At 47.4% G+C, this 18010-nt stretch overlaps 1 protein-coding gene and 1 long non-coding RNA gene across 4 annotated transcripts in view; both read left to right on the plus strand.

The window, feature by feature from the left end:
- Positions 1-18010, plus strand: part of LOC134735496 (uncharacterized) — a 100590-nt gene that overhangs the window by 54681 nt on the left and 27899 nt on the right. The gene's annotated exons all lie outside the window — the stretch shown is intronic.
- LOC134735509 (putative UPF0607 protein ENSP00000382826) lies at positions 560-3435 on the plus strand. Its single transcript, XM_063630807.1, has 2 exons — positions 560-650; positions 868-3435. The coding sequence occupies exons 1-2, from the start codon at positions 560-562 to the stop codon at positions 1911-1913; spliced, it is 1137 nt and encodes a 378-aa protein (XP_063486877.1). The 3' UTR covers positions 1914-3435.

Consider the following 18010-nt stretch of genomic DNA (forward strand, 5'->3'; position numbering starts at 1 on the left):
CAGCCCCGCACCCTCCACAGCGCCACGGGGGGGCCATCCAGGGCCACACACCTGCCCCCAGGAGCGGGACGTCTCTGAGGCTAGAGAGTCCAGCTGGACCGGTGGAAGGGCCTCACCTTTTGCCCTTTGACTCCTCTTGTAGGCACCCTTGCTAGGCTTCTGCTCATTCGTCCACACCCTGGCTCTGTCACCAGCCCCATGGTGATGTCATAATCTCCCAGGTGCCCAGTGCACACCCGGCCACAGAGATGTGGGTGACTTAGGAGTATCCTCTCCGCTTCTGACCCTTAGTTTTGTCTGTGCACAACTCACTCAAAATGGGCAACTCACTAAGTGTATTTTGTTCCTGGTTCCGCCGCAGGTTCCGGCTACACCATCGGCTACATTCTCATATAAGCCTATGTTGTTACTGCTTCGGACGCAGGTCCCTGCAACTCCAGTGTCAACGTTCTGGTCTAAGAGTAAGTTGTTCCTGCTCCCGCCGCAGCTCCCAGCCACGCCATCACCAACTTTCTCTTCTAAGCATATTTCGTTCCTGGTTCCACCGCATGTCCTGGCTATGCCGTCAGCAACATCCTCGTATAAGCGTATGTTGTTACTGCTTCAGCCGCAGGTCCCTGCAACTCCAGTGTCAACGTTTTGGTGTAAGAGTAAGTTGTTCCGGCTTCCCCAGCAGGTCCCAGCCATGGCATCCGCAACCTGCTCGTCTTGTCCGTGAGGCCCTCCCAGCTGGCCAGGCTCACCCTGTGGCTCCTGCACCTGTGCCTCCTGCACCTGTGCCTCCTGCACCTGTGCCTGCCCCGGGAACCTTGGGCTGTTTCCGATTCCTCTTCAACCCCCGGAAACATGTTGGGCCTTCTTTTCCAGCCAGACGGGACCGTGCCCCTGTGAGGCTGTGTCCTGTCCCTCAGAACACAGGCACCCCACTGAGGGTCCTGCCTTCTGTGGTCTGGAGCCCCCACTCAAGGAAGAAACCCGTGCTGTCTGCTCACAACTCCATGATGTTTGGACACCTCAGCCCCGTGAGGATCCCTCGTCTCAGAGGCAGGTTTAACCTCCGACTTCCTTCATTAGATGAGCAGGTGATCCCAGCCAGGCTCCCGAAGATGGAGGTGAGGACAGAAGAGCCCAAAGAAGCAACGCAGGTGAAAGACCAGGTAGAGACCCAGGGGCAGGAAGACAATAAAAGGGGCCCCTGTAGCAATGGGGAAGCAGCCTCCACCTCCAGGCCCCTGGAGACTCAGGGAAACCTCACTTCCTCCTGGTATAATCCCAGGCCCTTGGAGGGAAGTGTCCGTCTGAAGAGCTTGACAGAAAAGAACCAGACTGACAAGGCCCAGGTGCATGCAGTGAGTTTCTACTCCAAGGGCCATGGAGTCGCCAGTTCACACAGCCCTGCTGGAGGCATCCTTCCCTTTGGGAAGCCTGACCCAGTTCCAACAGTGCTCCCTGCACCAGTTCCGGGCTGCTGCCTGTGGCCAGAGAAGGCGGCCTTGAAGGTGCTGGGTAAAGACCACCTGCCCAGCTCTCCAGGCTTGCTGATGGTGGGGGAGGACATGCAGCCCAGGGATCCTGCAGCGCTTGCATCAAGTAGCTCTTCTCCCCCCACAGCTGTCGGCCATGGGTCCCGCAAAAGAAAGCTGTCAGGGTCACCGCTGCAGCTGCAACCGACCCCTCCCCTGACACTGAGGTGGGATAGAGATGAGGGGCCCCCACCGGCTAAGCTTCCCTGTCTGTCTCCTGAGGCACTGTTGGTGGGTCAGGCTTCCCAAAGAGAAGGACGCCTCCAGCAGGGCAACATGCGTAAGAACATGAGGGTGTTAAGTAGAACATCAAAATCCAGCAGACGAAAACAGCTGCTTAGGAGGAGAAAGAAGACACGGCAGGGCAGGCGTGGTGGCTCACGCCTGTAATCCAGCACTTTGGGAGGCCCAGGCGGGCGGATCAGGAGGTCAAGAGATCGAGACCTGAGGAGCATCTCTGCCTGGTCCCTGCACCATCTGGGAAGTGAGGAGCGCCTCTGCCCAGCCGCCCCACAGTCTGGGAAGTGAGGAGCGCCTCTGCCCAGCCGCCCCACCGTCTGGGAAGAGAGGAGTGCCTCTGCCTGGCCACCGTCCCATCTGGGAGGTAAGGAGCACCTCTGCTGGCACTCCCCACCGCCCTCCACCCCACCGCCTGGGAAGTGAGGAGCGCCTCTGCCCAGCCGCCTCACAATCTGGGAAGTGAAGAGCACCTCTGCCCGGCCACGGCACCATCTGGGAAGTAAGGAGGCCCCAGCCCAGCAGCCGCGCATCTGGAAGGTCAGGAGCGCCTCTGTCGGGCAGGCCTACCGTCTGGGAAGTGAGGAGCGCCTCTGCCTGGAGCCCAACTGTCTAGTAAGTGAGAAGCGCCTCTGCCTGGCCACCCCACCATCTGGGAAGCGAGGAATGCCTCTGCCCTGCCCACGTACCATCTGGGAAGTGAGGAACACCTCTGCCCGGCAATGTCGCCATCTGGGAATTGAGGAGTGCCTCTACCCAATCCCACCGTCTGGGAAGTGAGGAGTGCCTCTGCCCTGCCCCCGCAAGGTCTGTGAACTGAGGAGCGCCTTTGCCCAATCCCACCGTCTGCAAAGTGAGGAACGCCTCTGCCCTGCTCTGGGAGCACTATCTGGGAAGTGAGGAGCGCCTCTGCCCTGCTCTGGGAGCACTATCTGGGAAGTGAGGAGCGCCTCTGCCCTGCCCCCGCACCGTCTGGGAAGTGAGGAGCGCCTCTGCCCAGCAGCAGCCACGTCTGGGAGGTCAGGAGCGCCTCTGCCCGGCTGCCCCACCATCTGAGAAGTGAGAAGCCACGTATAACTGGTGGGTCTCGTGGTGAATTCCACATTGAGTGAAAGGGCAGGTCTAAGATAGGCCCAGAAGAATGAGTACAACTCAGATAGAGGAAAACAGACGAGGCCAGGAACATGGAAGCCAACACTTATTAAGCATCTGTTAAACGCCAGGCATGGTGCTACATTTCTATAGGAACCTTATGAAGTGGAGGCTGTTAGCAAGCCCACTGCACAGGTGAGAAAACTTAGCTAAGGTCACAGCACATGCAAGTGACAGAGTGAAGACTGCAACCAGCTGTGTCCCAGCAAGACAATTTCATAAGTGACACTGTGTCCTCCAAATTCTAGGAGGCACAAAATGGCTGGTTGTGCCACTACTGATGATATTTAAATTGATCAGAATGATCTTTTTAACTATTCTTATCACTCTCCTGCTTAAAACCCTGTAAACTCCATCACAAATAGAATAAAACCCTAGTCGCTTACCATAGTTGTTGCTCTCCCTCAAATGGACACTCTCCCCCTAGAACTTTTCTTGGCTGGCTACTTCTCAGCCATCTCCAAAAGCCCTTCTTCCCAAGCCACTCTCTGACTCATAGCCCTGTTTTATTTTCTTTGGCATTTATCGCAACTTGAAGCAATTTCATTCTTTTTTTTTTTTTTTTTTTTTTTTTGCTTGTGTATGTCTTTAAGTGTTTATGAGTCTGTCTTCCCACACTGGAATATAAACTCCTCAAGGGAAGGCTGCTCACTACTGTACCCTAAAAATTTGAAACAAGCCCTGGCACTTAGTAGATTTATTTGTTGAGCAAATAAATGAATCTTACCAGCATTTTTTCAAGGTGGTTTATGTTAAGATACAGTTTCTAAGACACCTAACTTGATGAGAATAAAAACAAAGCACTGGCCACTATCTGTATTTTGGGGAGGGAATTGTTTGTTTGTAGTTCTGTCTTCACTGCTCTTTTTGGAGGGACGTATAATGCTTTCCTACCAGAGAGTGTTGCTATTCAAAGTGTGGTCCACAGACCAGCAGCATCAATGTCACCTGGGAGCTTGTTAGAAATGCCGAATGTTAGACCCCCCAGCACAGACCTATGAATCAGAAGCGGTACTTAACAAGATCCCCAGGTGATTTTAATACATTTTAAAACTTAATTAGTACTGATCTAAAATCCTAGTCTATTCCACTTCTCCTTCCCACCCTACTCTCCAACTGCACCCAACCTCCCCATTGTTAAGCCTTACTGGCCCATCCCAGGAAGCAGCTTCTGGTGCCTCTGAAACTATTTACCTAAACGCTTATCTTCTCAGGCTTCTTCCCTCCGGATTTTGTTCTGTTTACAAATACTGAGGCTGAAATGTAAACCATATCGAAGCTCTTCTCTAAAAGGCCTGCGTGTCCTGGTAAGCCTTCACATCTGCAGATATCTATTGACATATCTTAAGCAAACAACTTTAAATGATTCCACTGGTGCCCTGAGTTTAGCTTTTCCGTTTATCTTGCCTGGTAAGCAGATTGAGGTTAATATTTATTTTTAAAGCATGCAATCCTCACAATATTTCTTAAACATGGGTTGAAGTCACATACCACCAGCCTCGGAACTGGGGTTTGAGCTCATTCCATCTGATTCTAAAGCCTGGGCCGTTAATCTCTATGGAGCAATAGGCACAAAAGTATGCTTTATGAAAGCACCATTCGTTTGTCCATTAGTTCATTCACTCATTCAAAAGGCGTGTGAGAGTGTTGGGTGGTAAAGAAATGTAGAACTCTTCAGCCCACCAGGAGAGGAGATGAGACAAGCACAAAAGTAATCTTACAATGTTGAGTCATGTCAATGGTGTAACATACTCTGGGTACAGTGCAGGACTTCGTGGAGGAGGTAGCAGGCATAGGTGCCTCTGAGGAGCAGAAGGCCCAGGAAATCAATGTCCTAGGACTGTCCCCAAACCCTTGGATCTAACTTGATTCAAGATCTTGGGTGTCTTCCAGGCAATCACTGGGCTTTAGTCTCTTTAGGATGCGCCCAGCAGTCCTGTAGGACTCAGGGCAAGGGGTATTTGCCTTCATGCAACAAAATTTTCCTAAGCACCTACTGTATGCCAGGCACAGCCCTAAGAACTGGGAGTCCAGCGATAAATTAGGCAAAATACCCATTCTTGTGGGGCTTATTTTCTAATGAGGCATAAAAGAGATCAATAAATAATGTTTGAAATCCTCGATGGTTTTGGTGCACAGAAAAGACCATTTCAAAGTGTATCTTGGTTTTAGAAATTAATGATTAATTTGTTAAAGGCACATGTTTTTAAAAAGCAAGGGTTTAAGCTCAGCTTGTATGTCTACTTGTAAGTCTCAAAAAGTGTGAGCCGTCATTTTTAAAGATCATTTGAATGTTTGAGTCCGTTTGCGAACTCAATTAATTCCAACACTATCAAACATTTTAAGGTACATTTATAAATTCTTTGTATTCAGTTTCACTTTTTAGTAAGCTCATTTGTGTTATTGATAAATCTTCCTAGGTGCCTAAGTAATTTATATAAATCTATTAAGAGAATAAATGTAATTTTTAAAGTGTCTTAAATATTCTAACAATATATATAAACTTAATAAGATCTCAAAATTCTAAGCCAAGATCAATTATTACTCAGTTACATATTCGAAATGAGTATTACTAGGCTGATCTGTTCATTCTAATAGACCGAATTCTTGTAAATATAATAAGCACGTAAAATATACATTTTAACATGAAATATCTATATACATATTAATATTATGACTTGATTATCTTAAATATTTAGAAAATCGTAAATTTCCTCAGGGTCGAAATATGCTTAATCTTAAAGGAAGCAATAATCTCGGCACTTTCAGGTTTGGGGTTTGCTGAGTTTAATAACTACTAAGGTATGGCTAGATCTTGGGGTGTCTAATGGGCCAGCTGAATTCCTTCTTAAGAGAAGCCTAAAGAAGAAGTCATGGCTTCACCTACATTCTTTATATTCATGTAACTCATGACTTCTCACCCACACACTCTTGGTTTTTGCATTTCTTTCACTCTGTAGATAAAGGTGTGTGATCGTTAATATTGAGTGTCAACTTGATTGGATTCAAGGATACAAAGTACTGTTCCTGGGTGTGCCTGTGAGGGTGTTGCCAAAGGAGATTAACATTGGAGTCAGTGGACTAGGAGAGGCAGACCCTCCCTCAGTCTGAGCGCGCACCATCTAATCAGCTGCCAGTGTGGCTAGGATAAAAGCAGGCAGAGAGACATGGAAAAACTGTACTGTCTAAGTCTCCTGGCCTCCATTTTTCTCCTGTGCTGGATGCTTCCTGCTCTCGAACATCCGATTCTAAGTTCTTCAGCTTTTGTTCTCTTAGACTTTCATGAGTGGTTTGCCCGGGGCTCTCAGGCCTTCAGCCACGGACTGAAGGCTGCACTGTCACCTTCCCTACTTTTGAGGTTTTGGTACTCAGATTGGCTTCCTTGCTCCTCAGCTTGCAGATGGCCTATTGTGGGACTTCACCTTGTGACCGTGTGAGTCAATAGTCCTTAATAAACTCCCTTTCATGTGTACATCTATCCTATTAGTCCTGTCCCTCTAGAGAATCTGACTAATACAGAACACATGAACTTGACCAGAATCTAAAGGCCACACAACTCTTACAGATTTCAGATTAAATTGTGGATATCTCTCAGGAAGGTGTGGAATTTTTAAGCCTAATGTCCAAGGTCATTCTATGGACAAGCCATGCAATATGAAAAGAAGAAAACTAAAGCAGAGGGATCACAGAGTGACAGGAAAGGCACTGTTATATAGGGTGCTCAAAGGTGGCCATGGGGTAAGATCCTGAATGATGGAAGTGATGGGCCTATGCTGGTGTGTCTGTGGTAATAGTGTTCTAGGTAGAGGGAACAGGAGATGCAAATGCCCTGTGGAAGGAGTATGCTTGGCTTTTTTTTTTTTTTTTTTAACAGAGTCTTGCTGCGTTGCCCAGGCTGGAGTGCAGTGGTGTGATCTTGGCTCACCGCAATGTCCACCTCCTGGGCTCAAGCGATCCTCCTGCCTCAGCCTCCCAGGAAGCTGGGATCACAGGTGCCAGCCACCATGCCCAGCTAATTTTTGTATTTTTAGTAGAGACAGAGTTTTGCCATATTGGCCAGGCTGGTCTCAAACTACTGACCTCAAGTGAGTTACTTGCCTTGGCCTCCCAAACTGCTGGGATTACAGGCATGAGCCATCTTGCCAGCCCCACATTTGGCATTTTAAAGGAGCAGCAAGGACGCCAGGGGACTTGTGTTATGAGTGAGGGGAGAGTAGTAAAAGATGAAAGCAGAGGAGAATGGGGCAGGATATTGGGATGGGGACAGTTGACACGTTTCCTTAGGAACCAGGATCCGGAGCCTGAATTCCTTTCTGAATGAGGTAGGAAGCCATTTGACTTGACTTGGGTTTTAAAAAGCTTTCAAGCTTTCTCTGGCCGCCTATTGGTGAATAGAATGTCATCAGGCTGGGAGAAAAGCAGAAAAACTGGTTAGGAAAAAGCTCTTAAAATAGACCAGTCCAAGCCAGGTGCGGTGGCTCACACCTGTAATCCCAGCACTTTGGGAGGCCAAGGCGGGTGGATAACCTGAGGCCGGGAGTTTGCAACCAGACTGGCCAACACGGTCAACCTCATCTCTACTAGAAATACAAAAATTAGCCAGGCGTGGTGGCACATGCCTGTAATCTCAGCTACTCGGGAGGCTGAGGCATGAAAATCGCTTGAACCTGGGAGGTGGAGGTTGCAGTGAGCCGAGATGACACCAGTGCACTTCAGCCTGAGTGACAGAGCAAGACTCTGTCAAAAAAAAAAAAAAAAATGGGAGGGGGGAGGTCCAGAAGTCACAGTGATCTGCAGTACCAGTGGAAATTGTGCCAAGTGACTGTATTCTAGATGTCTTCTTAAGGCAGTACCACCATGATTGGCTGAGGGATGTGAGACCAACAGAGGAATCCAAGAGAACAGTGTAACTGGAAGAACAGAGTGACTTGTTTCTGAGGTGGAAGACACTGGCGAAGTAACAAATGGGGTCAGGGGGATCAGGGGTTCAGTCGGACCCCTGATCCCCCTGACCCCATTTGTTACACATGCCAGGTGGGAGACATACGGTGGGAGAGTCAAGGAGCAGCGGGACACATGCACCTGGAACTCAGGCTGGAGGTGGGAGCCACGCTGTGGGCTGACTCTGATCCACCCTGAGCTCTAGATTGAATTTCCAGCTGCTCTTTGGTGCCTCCATCAGGATGTCTACGTGGCGTCTCTGATGCTCAGCAAGAAGCAGTTACTATCTGTTAGCACTATCTGCCATGGGTGGCTGGTCTGGGTCAGGCTAGAGGAAATACCTGGTGTATTCTTCCAGGAAAATAAGTAGTGTCATCTGAGTGGCTTATCAGAATTTCTGGCTCCTTTTACAATGGAATTTCCAAGGTTAATGTACTGTACCCCAAATTTCTAGGTCACAGTTGAGCCAGCTTGGATAACATGCTTTGGGTGTACAGTAGAGTTTAAGGATTTGATATCAAAACATGAGTCCAAATCCCTTCACTTGACACTTCCAGTGTTTAAGCATTAAGTTCCAGTGTTAAGCATGAGTGCCTCCTACGTGCTGGTGTATTCATTTACTACAGCTGCCACAACAAATGACCACAAACCAGGTGGCTTAAAACAACAAAAATGTATTCTCTCACAGTGGTGGAGGCCAGAAGTTGGAGCAGAAGTCAGACCAACTGTGCAGGGCCATGCTGCCTCTGGAGGCCTTAAAGGGGAATCTCTCCTTTTGCTCTTCCAGACTCTGGTGGCTCCAGGTGTTCCTGTGGGTACATCAGTCCGATCTCTGCCTCCATCTTTGCATGGCCTTCTCCTCTGTGTCTGTGTCTTTGCCTGTGTCTCTCATAAGGACCCACTGGATTTGGGTTCCACTCAGATAATCCAGGAGATCCTTACATTAACTACATCTACAAAGACCCTTTTTCCAAATAAGGGTCACATTCCCAGGTTCTAGGGGTTAGGATGTGGATGTATTTGGGGGCGAAGCAGGGACTATTCAACCCACTACTGCTGGTTAGTTCCAGATACAGGAAAGACGTAACCCATTCCCACACTCCTGTGTTAATTCAATAAACATTTATTGAGTACATACTTTATATAAGACCTCATATTTGGCATTGCAGACACCAAGATGAAGATAATAGACAAAGGCCTTACAAAGACCTCACAGTTTCATTGGGGGAATGGGATCAAAAAGGCTCAGTTCACCTAGGTATGCTGAGTCTTTCTGATCCCATTCCACTAATAAAACGTATTAAAAATAGTATGGTATTCTCATATTATTTAATCCCCCCAACTCTGGAAGGTAGCTATTAGTGTTCTTATTTATGGATGCATATGCTGTGGTTCAGAGAAGTGAAGTGACTTGTACAGGGTGAGGATTAGTAGGTGGTGCAGCCAGGATTTATACCTGGGTCTGCCCAACTGCAGCATACCCTGTTCTGTGCACTTCAGCGTCAACTACCCAATTTCACCCACTGGGATATCACACGTGCACATAATTAAATGCTGACTTCTGTGACACAGAGTTCAAAATGGGTGTAAATGGGATTTTTAAAATTTATTCTCATTTAAATATGCAAGGGAAATATTCTTGGAATCTTCTGGTCAGCCCTTTTTGGGAAGCACTCACTTTTATATTCTGCAAATCTACACGTGCTGGTCTTAGGTTTGCTTAAAATATGGTAGTCTCAGAGGCCTCAGTCCTATCAAAGAAGAAAAGAATGATAAAACTCGTCTTTGCCCTGGCTTTGGCAACCCAGGCTCTGTATTTTATCTGAGAGAGATACTCTCAAAAATGTTGTAACAAAAAAAAATTAATTATAACCAATATTGTTTTGTAATCAAATATAATTTGATTGGACACAGACTCACCAACCAGTACCCTGGAAAAGTACCCCTTGTATAAAGACCTAGTAATCAGAAGCATGGGTTTCATGTACAATTCTTACCTGGTAAGGAAGTGAGGTTTCATTTTCTTTTCTTTTTCTAGTGTGGCCCAGCAAACGGGAGACCTGGGTATACTCTTAGCAATGACCTGAGCCCGGTGATGCAGGGCACATTGCTTTCAACCTCTGAGCTTCAAGCTTCTCATCGCTAAGGCGAATGTTTGTACTAGGTGATCTTTGAGGTCCCTTTTGGCTCAGAAGTATATTAACTGTGAGGCTAAATGTTTAGTGCTAATTATATTTGCTGGGATATGTGTTCTTTATGGCTAGGCTTAGTTTACATTTTTTATGAGACAGGTGAATGAGGTTAATAAGAATAGTTAATTAAAAAAGAGATTGAATTCCCAGAAGGTATTTTATTATGAATTTAATTATGAAAAGTACTAATTGCTTCACTCCAAGACTTGAAAATTGTCCAACTGCTCAGTGTACAAAGTAAGAGACAGTTTTCCTCAAGCCTGCCTCAGCTCTGTACTAATACCAGTGATGCAAGAATATCTCGCTTTAAAAAACATTTTTTTTTTTGGAGATAGAGACTCACCATATTGCCCAGGCTGGACTCTCACTCCTGGGCACAAGTGATGCTCCTGCCTCAGCCCCATGACCAGCTGGGATTACAAGTGCCAACCACTGCACCCAGCTCCACTTTCTAACTATAGAAAGAAAGAGTGCAGGAGAGCTAGTCAGCTTGCTTAATGGGTCTCTTATCTTCAATGTCTTTACAAGAGACAAGAAATGTACATGTTAAAATGTAGCACCATTACTATCAACCTACTGTGTGTTCTGACTATAGGGTTGCCACTAGCCTGTGTGGCATCTTCTTTGCAAATTAGCAAAAATGACCGTTTTTCAAAGAGCACAGCTCTGCACAAAAACAGCTTGGGAAGCAGATGGCTCTGCACCAGGGTGTGGTTTGACAAGTGGAGCTTGGGATGAGTTGCAGTCCCTACTTGTTTCCTTAGCTGAGCGTGTCTGTGCAGTGCATATACTACCCCAGTGGACAAGGCGGTCCTGCCTGGCTCATTCGCTTACATTCTTTCTGCTTTTCCAGGAAAGTGGCTGGTCTTTACTTTGAAAAAAGCCCTTGATCACTGCTTTGAAAATAGCCTTGTCTGAGGTTGCAAGCAGAGGGTCTGGAACACTTAAGGGCCTTGAAATTAGGAGGGAGAATGGTATCTTTGAGAAATGGAGAGAAAAAACATTGTGGCTGAAATTAGCAAACAAGATGAAGTTAGGAGACAGGCTGTAGAGATGGACCAGGGTCATGTTTGTTTAATCTCTACCCCATTGGTGAAGGGCGTTTTCCTAAGAACAGTGGGACTTGGTAGACTGGTTTTAAGCATGGAAGGGTTTAAATAGATCAAACTGGCTTCTCTGTTGAGTGGGAATTGCAGGAAGCCTTAGTCAGAGGTAAGAGATGCCGGTGGTTTGGGCAAGGGTGATGTTGGAGAAAGGTGGGTGGATTTTAGAGTAAAATTATCTCATGAATTAAAGAAGTTATCTAGAAATGATGATGGATTTGGTTAAGGAATGAGGGGAAGGTAAGGGGTGATTTCAAAAGTAATAATAATAGCTAATATGGTGCCAGGCATCATTCTAAGTCTTTACATATATTAGCTTTACATATATTAGCTCATTTAATCCATGAAGGAGAAACTATGATTTTCCTCACTTTATAAAGGAGTAACTTGAGGCACAAAAAGTTTAAATACCTTGTCCAAGGTTCCATAGCACACAGTCTGAGTTGAGATGTGAACACAGAGTCTGAGGTTCAAGTCCTTTTTCTAAACCAGTGATTCTCAAAGGAGACATTTTTGGTTGTTACAGCTGGTGCTGGAGTGCTACTGATATCTAGGGATAGAAGCCAGAGATGCTGCTAAATATCCCACAATGCACAAGATAGTCCCCACAGCAAGAAATTATCCAGCCCAAAATGTCAGTAGTGCCCAGGTTGAGAAACCCTGTTGTAAATTGCTACATTATTAATTTACTACCTAGTATTAATATACTACCTACTGAGGGTAGCCACTAGGTTTCTTAGACAACTGGTCTACCAATACTGGGGGAAGACCAGTTTGAGGGAGACTGAGTTGCTTTCTGGACACATCCAGTTGAGGTCCTTTAAGACACCCAGGAAGACAGGGCAAGTAAACTGCTGGCTGCTCACTTGGCTCTGTAATTCAGAGAGGTCTGGCACTGCTTGGAGTAGGTTTCTACTCCTGGCAACTGGATACACCAAAATATCTCCTGTATTTTTGTCGGGTACTTGTTTGTTTGTTTATATCCCCACCCTCTTCCAGAAAGGATGCAAAGCTGCTTAGGAGGATAAGGAACACACAAGAGTCTGAAGTAAGTTAAAAGGAGGACAAAGGAATACATTCACATAAGGGTGGAGACATAGGATGGAGCCAGCGATGAGTCTGAAAGGAACGCGAATCCCATTCCTGGCAGCTGCAGGGCTCTTCTTACAATCTCACTGGATTTCTTTATCCCAGTCTCTGCTGAGATCTCTGCCTCCTCTCCAGGAGATGAACCCCAATCCTCACCTCTTGGCTGCCCTGCAGCTGAGATGAAAACTGAATGTGCTTACTGTCTTTTAGGTTCCTCGCACCTAGTGGGAGAACAATACACAGTTGTAGAGAGAAACTCCAGGGATGGGATTGTGAACAAGACACAAAGCCTCCCCCATAGAACTTCCTTTTGAATGGGGGAGACAAACCAAAAAGGCGAGCAACCATGGATACGAGCATTCGTGCTTTGTTTTGCTTATCAGATGATTTAATAGCTAGTTCCAAGGCGTCTTTCATGCTATAAAGAAACAAAAAAGGACCCAAGAAAAAATGATGAGGAGAAGTATGGTGGTTGGGGAAGCCTCTGTGAGAAGGTGATACGCAAGCTGAGACCTAGAAGAGGAGAAGGGACAGACTTTCATAGAGTCGGAGAAGGCATTCCAACCAGGAAACAGTGTGGATAGCCCTGGACGGGAAACAACTGTGGTCTCTGAGAAACTGGGAGAGGCCAGCAGGCCTGAAGCAGGATGAGGGAAGAGAGAGGGTGGGAAAACAGCCAGGACCTTGCAGGTATAGGAAAGAGTTTGGGCTTTATTTCAAGTGCAGTAGGGAGCTATGGTAGGACTACGTGGCAAAGATCAACAATTGTCCACAAGCATCCATTCTCCCCTTTGTCCTCATTCATAAAATCCACAAAGTTGAACTGGGCATGTGGCTGCCTGGAATAAGAACAACTTTTCCCAGCCTCCTTTGCAGATGTGGTCATGTGACTGCTGGAATCTAAGGCGGGGTGGTGTATGCAACTTCTGAGTAGCATCTTTGAAAGGGGGATGTGTATCCCCACTCCTCCTTGCTGCTACATGGGGTACAGATTAAATGGCTGGAACCCCAGCACCATCTCAGACTCTGAAGTGACCTTGGAAATGAAAGCCAGGTTTGGAGATGCCACAATGTGGACAGAGCCTGGATTCCTGACTCCATTGAACTGCCGTAGTCTCAGGTAGCCAGCTGCCAGATGCTTCTGGGAGGGAGAGAAAAGCATCTATCTTGCTGAAGCCACTGTTAGTGTGCATTTTCTGTCACAGCTAAACCTAATTCTGACTGATAAAGGCTTTCAGGAGGAATGACATGGTTCTGTTTATCACATCAGAAGCTCCCTTAGGCCCTTGTGAGGAGCAGAAGATTGAAAGGGAGTGAGTACAGAGCAGGGAGATGGGGGCAGAGGCTGCTGCAACCATGCAGGCGAATGAATGAACTAATGAATGACCAGGTTCAGCTGCTCTCTGCTCGAAAGCCAAAACTCAAGAAATGAGACTTGGTGGGAGGAAAAATAGGTTTTTCGGAAAGCCAGCAAACAGAGAAAATGGTAGACGTCCATCCTAAAATGCCATCTTAAGTCAGCACAAATTTCAGGCTCTTTTTTATGTTAAGGGCGGGCGAAGAAGAGGAAGCTGGGATCAAGATGTAACTGACGACTGCAGACATCTGGATGCCAGTGAGGGCCTGAGGAGTTTGGGAACTTCTTTGTCCTTGGTCAGGTCACAATGCTCCTATAAATCTTTAACAAAACACAGTTGTTTACATACTTTCCCTTTAACCCCAGAGTTATTTTTTAAAACTACATGATTGCTGTTTTTGTGTATTATCTCAGTGCTCTAAAGTTGTCCTAGCCTACATGCGGGGATGGGTTAAAGCCCCTTACGCAAAAACGGTGAGTGTTACGTTCTTTTGCTGTTTCACTGTTGCTCAATGAATGAGTGAATGAAAGCATCTCCCAAGGCTGCCTGCTTGCTTACCTTCTCACGTGATGCTTCTTTGCCTCTCTGTTCCTTAAGGAGCTTTCCCTCCCTTCTTTCTTGCCCCACGGTCCCCAAGCTCACCAGTGTGGGCAGAGGGAGAAAAGGAGTGTTCTATCCAGCCCCATACCCCAGCACCTGCTGGGCAACTTTGTCTTTCCTTCTGCAAAAGAAAAGAAGTCCCCTCAAAACAGGAGGGGATGGGAAAAGGCATGTCTCTAAGCAGTAACCCTGGCAGGGCCTTCGGGATTCCCAAATTCCCAATTTATAGACGGGGAAGCTGATCCCCAGAGAAGGGAAGGGACTTGCCCATGTCCACATAGCATGTTAGTGGGACACATCATGAAACATAAAAGCAGGAAGAGGGTCTAGAAACCATCTAGCCCTACCCCCTCATTTAGAGAAAGGAAAATCGAGGCCCGGAGAGGGACAGTTAGTGACAGAGCCACGACAAGAACTCAGAACAGGGTCGGCTGGTGTGCATCCAGCTCGGTGACACAAAAGCCTGTGCTAGGGATTTAATGTTCTACTGTCGTGTGTTGAAATTCTTCATAATCTTATCTGTAAATGTGTAGTTTGTAAATGAAGTCTGTGGGATAACACAGCAGGCACCCAGGCTAAGAGTCTCAGTTCAAGTGCAATCCGGCCCCTCCCTCACCAGGTGGGTTCTCAGTGCCAGCTTCCCCAACCCTCTGCTATCCCCTCCTCACATCCCTTCTTCTCTCTCTTCTACCCAACAGCTGCCAGTCTGCTGTCTGCAGGGCACTGGCACGGGAGGCTGAGCATGCACATCCCACAGCATTTGGGTAGGACATGGCTGCAGCCATGTGTGCCCTGGAGGTTGATGACATTGTGGTGCCTTCAGTGTTACTGAAGGGCAACTGGCAGGGCAAGCCTTTCCCCTGTGCTAGAGCCTCTGACATGGAGGTTGCAAGATGTGGGGGTACCAGGTACCCCCACAGATGGGCACTGGTGGGCCACACTGCAGGAGAAGGCTCCTGGGTGCCTTGAGGGCCTCCGTGCTCCTCTCCAGTAGCTCCATGCCCAAGGGAGCATAGCATTAAATAGCAAATACGCAGCACAAGAGGGGCCACAGAAGTGGGGTGGGGCTTTTTTATGTTTGGGTACCTCTCTCCTGCCTGTGGAACAAAAGGCATGTGTTTGCATTGTGCCCTGGGCTGTCACATTAGGTAGCTGTCGTGACTCAGGACTCCTGTTGCTCTGGCCACCAGCCCCCAGCCCCCAGCCCCACTGGACAACACCGGTGTATTCACGATCAGTCTAGTGCGTTCCCGGCCCTGTGCTGGGCCTCTTTTCTCTGTTTTCTTGTTTGCAGACTTGTCATAACTGAGCGAGGTGTGCACTATTATTAGACTCATTTTACAGGTGAGGAAAGACAGGTGCCCACAGGCTGAGTTAACTTGTCCACGTCCTCCACCTGGGAAGCAAGAGAGCCAGGCTCCCCACCCAGGTGGCCTGGTGCTCCTGTCCTGGGCCGGCATGCGGGCAGTCGGGCCGTCGGGGAAGGAAAGCGCAGTGTAGAGGGGCTGCTTCTCACCGCCTCTCCTCCCCTCCCCGCCTTCCCCGGGAACTCATGCCCCTCCCCTGCACGCCTGCTCCTTGCCGGCTCGCCCTGGGCCGCTCCGGAGGGAGGAGACCACGTGACCCAGGTCACCGGTAACCAGGCAACTGTTCCAAGACGCTGCTTTTCATCCACTCTGGCTTCTGCCTTATTCAATATCTGCCAGGCGGGCAAGGCTCCTGGGAGCATCCCTGAAGTAATCCTAAGAAATAAGGCTTGCTGGGGAGGCCTGCGGGGACATCTAATATTCTCTCTCTCTCTCTCTGAACTCTGTGCCCCAAAGTCGTGAACCTGCCTGTTGGGGATTCTGAGTGAATGGTGGAAATCCAGATTCGCTGGGGCCAGAGTTTGCCCTGCGCATGAGGGAGAGGGTGTGGGGTATGGGCAGAGGTGGCAAGGGAGGCTTTGTGAAACGTTACACTCTGCCTCCTCAACTGCGGGCCATTTCTCTGGGCCAGGAGCCAGCTGTTCCCAAAATGGCCACGATGCCTCAGGATGGAGGCTGACACCCTGTGCTCTCAGAAGCGGCTCAGAGCTCAGAGACAGACCCTGTATTCATGCAATTCTGCCTTCTGTGCATGCAGTGGATTGCTGCCATCTCCAGTCAGGTGGGGACATTAATGGGGTGACCAAGATTTATTAAGCCCCTATTATCTTCCCTGTGCCAGACACTAGGGAGAGAAAAATTAGCAAATCCGACCTACTTCCAATTTCATAGATGGGAAAATGGAAACTCAGATAGGCAGAAAGAGTTTCCCTGGATCTGGCTTATGAAAATATCAGCCTTTCCCATTTGCCATGCTGCTTTTACAGAGGAAGAAAGGAACTTCAAGTGCATCTAGGCCAGCTTCCTTACTTTGCAGAAGAGGAAACTGAAGAATAGGGAGACAAAGTGTCTCCTCCTCCAGGATCACACAGCTTGCTTGGATTCAAAGTCACTTTTTAAATTACACAAGGGACTCTTAACCACAGTTACGACCTGTTCTTGGATTCAGTAACTGTTTTTTGTTTTGTTTGAGACAGGGTCTTGCTCTGTTGCCCAGGCTGGACTGCAGTGGCACAATCACAGCTTGTTGCAGCCTTGCACTCCTGGGCTCAAGGGATCCTCCCTCCTCAGCCACACAAGTAGCTAGGACTACATGCATGTGCCACCATGCCTGGCTAATTAAAAAAAAATTTTCTAAAGATAGGGTTTCACTATGTTGCCCAGGCTGGTCTTGAACTCCTGACCTCTGTCAGTCCTCCCACCTCGGCTTCTCAAAGTGTTGAGATTACAGGTGTGAGCCACTTCGCCCAGCCCAGTAACTTTATAGAACTCTAAACCTCCTTCTGTTTTCCAAAGCCAATTGAATTGTGCCTGTCTCTATGTGCAGATAGCACTGTAATTTCATAATACAGGCAGTGTCATGTAGTTAAAAATCATTCTTTTCTCTTCTTGGGAGCAATTGAGATTTTGGACAACTATTTCATCTTTTTTAGGTTTGTTTTCTCTTCTGTAAAATGGGGGTAATAATAGTATTTACCTCATAGAATTATTGGGAAGATTCAATGAAATAATTTATATCAATTGTTGAATACAGTCCTGGATATTATTATAGTTGTGTCAAATTTTTGTTACTAGTGTCTTCAAAATCTCAACCAGATAAAGAATAGAGCTGACCTCACCTCATATTCATTCATCCCTTTATTTGATATCCCAAAGGACTATCCCTAGGACTATGTCTGCGAACCTTTGGATGCTCGATAAATGTTTGCTTAATTGGTGAAATTCTAAAATATCTAGAATTGACTTCAAGGTAGACTTTGTTAACAACACCAAAATGGTGGACAGAGACATCTTCCTTTCTTAGCCAGGCCTGGACTTGAGCAAATTGTAAATTTAACCTCTTCTTCTTTCCCCTGCCCTTCTCCAAACCTTCAGCCTCCTCTGCAGGAACATTGGAGACCCGTCATTACCTCTTTATGATCTGAATTTAAGATCAAGGTGGCCCTTCTCCTGGTTGCATTTGAAGTCTTCTCTATAATTATGATAATTCTTTTATCAGTGAGAGGAGATGTCCGGGGGCAGTGGGGCAGGGGTGGGGGGTGGGGGGACGCAGAAACTCATCAGACTGTCAGGAAATGAGACTAGTTGGCTGTGAGATAGCTTTGGCCACTAGGCTCTATTTCCAAGCTTTTTTTTTTTTTTTTGCTGTTAAGTATGACCATGTCGCTGAGTTCTGGCCAGTGCATGTGGGTGGAAATGACATGCACCACTTCCAGAACTGGCCCATCT

Source organism: Symphalangus syndactylus, chromosome 21 (genome assembly GCF_028878055.3).
Source record: "Symphalangus syndactylus isolate Jambi chromosome 21, NHGRI_mSymSyn1-v2.1_pri, whole genome shotgun sequence".
Lineage (NCBI taxonomy): Eukaryota > Metazoa > Chordata > Mammalia > Primates > Hylobatidae > Symphalangus > Symphalangus syndactylus.

What these genes read in the sequence shown, in the direction of transcription:
- LOC134735509 (XM_063630807.1), top strand. Translation starts at nt 560, where the DNA reads ATGCCGTCAGCAACATCCTCGTATAAGCGTATGTTGTTACTGCTTCAG. An exon ending in GTCAACGTTTTGGTGTAAGA is followed by an intron (nt 651 to 867) that starts GTAAGTTGTTCC and finishes CTTCTTTTCCAG; the next exon opens with CCAGACGGGACCGTGCCCCT.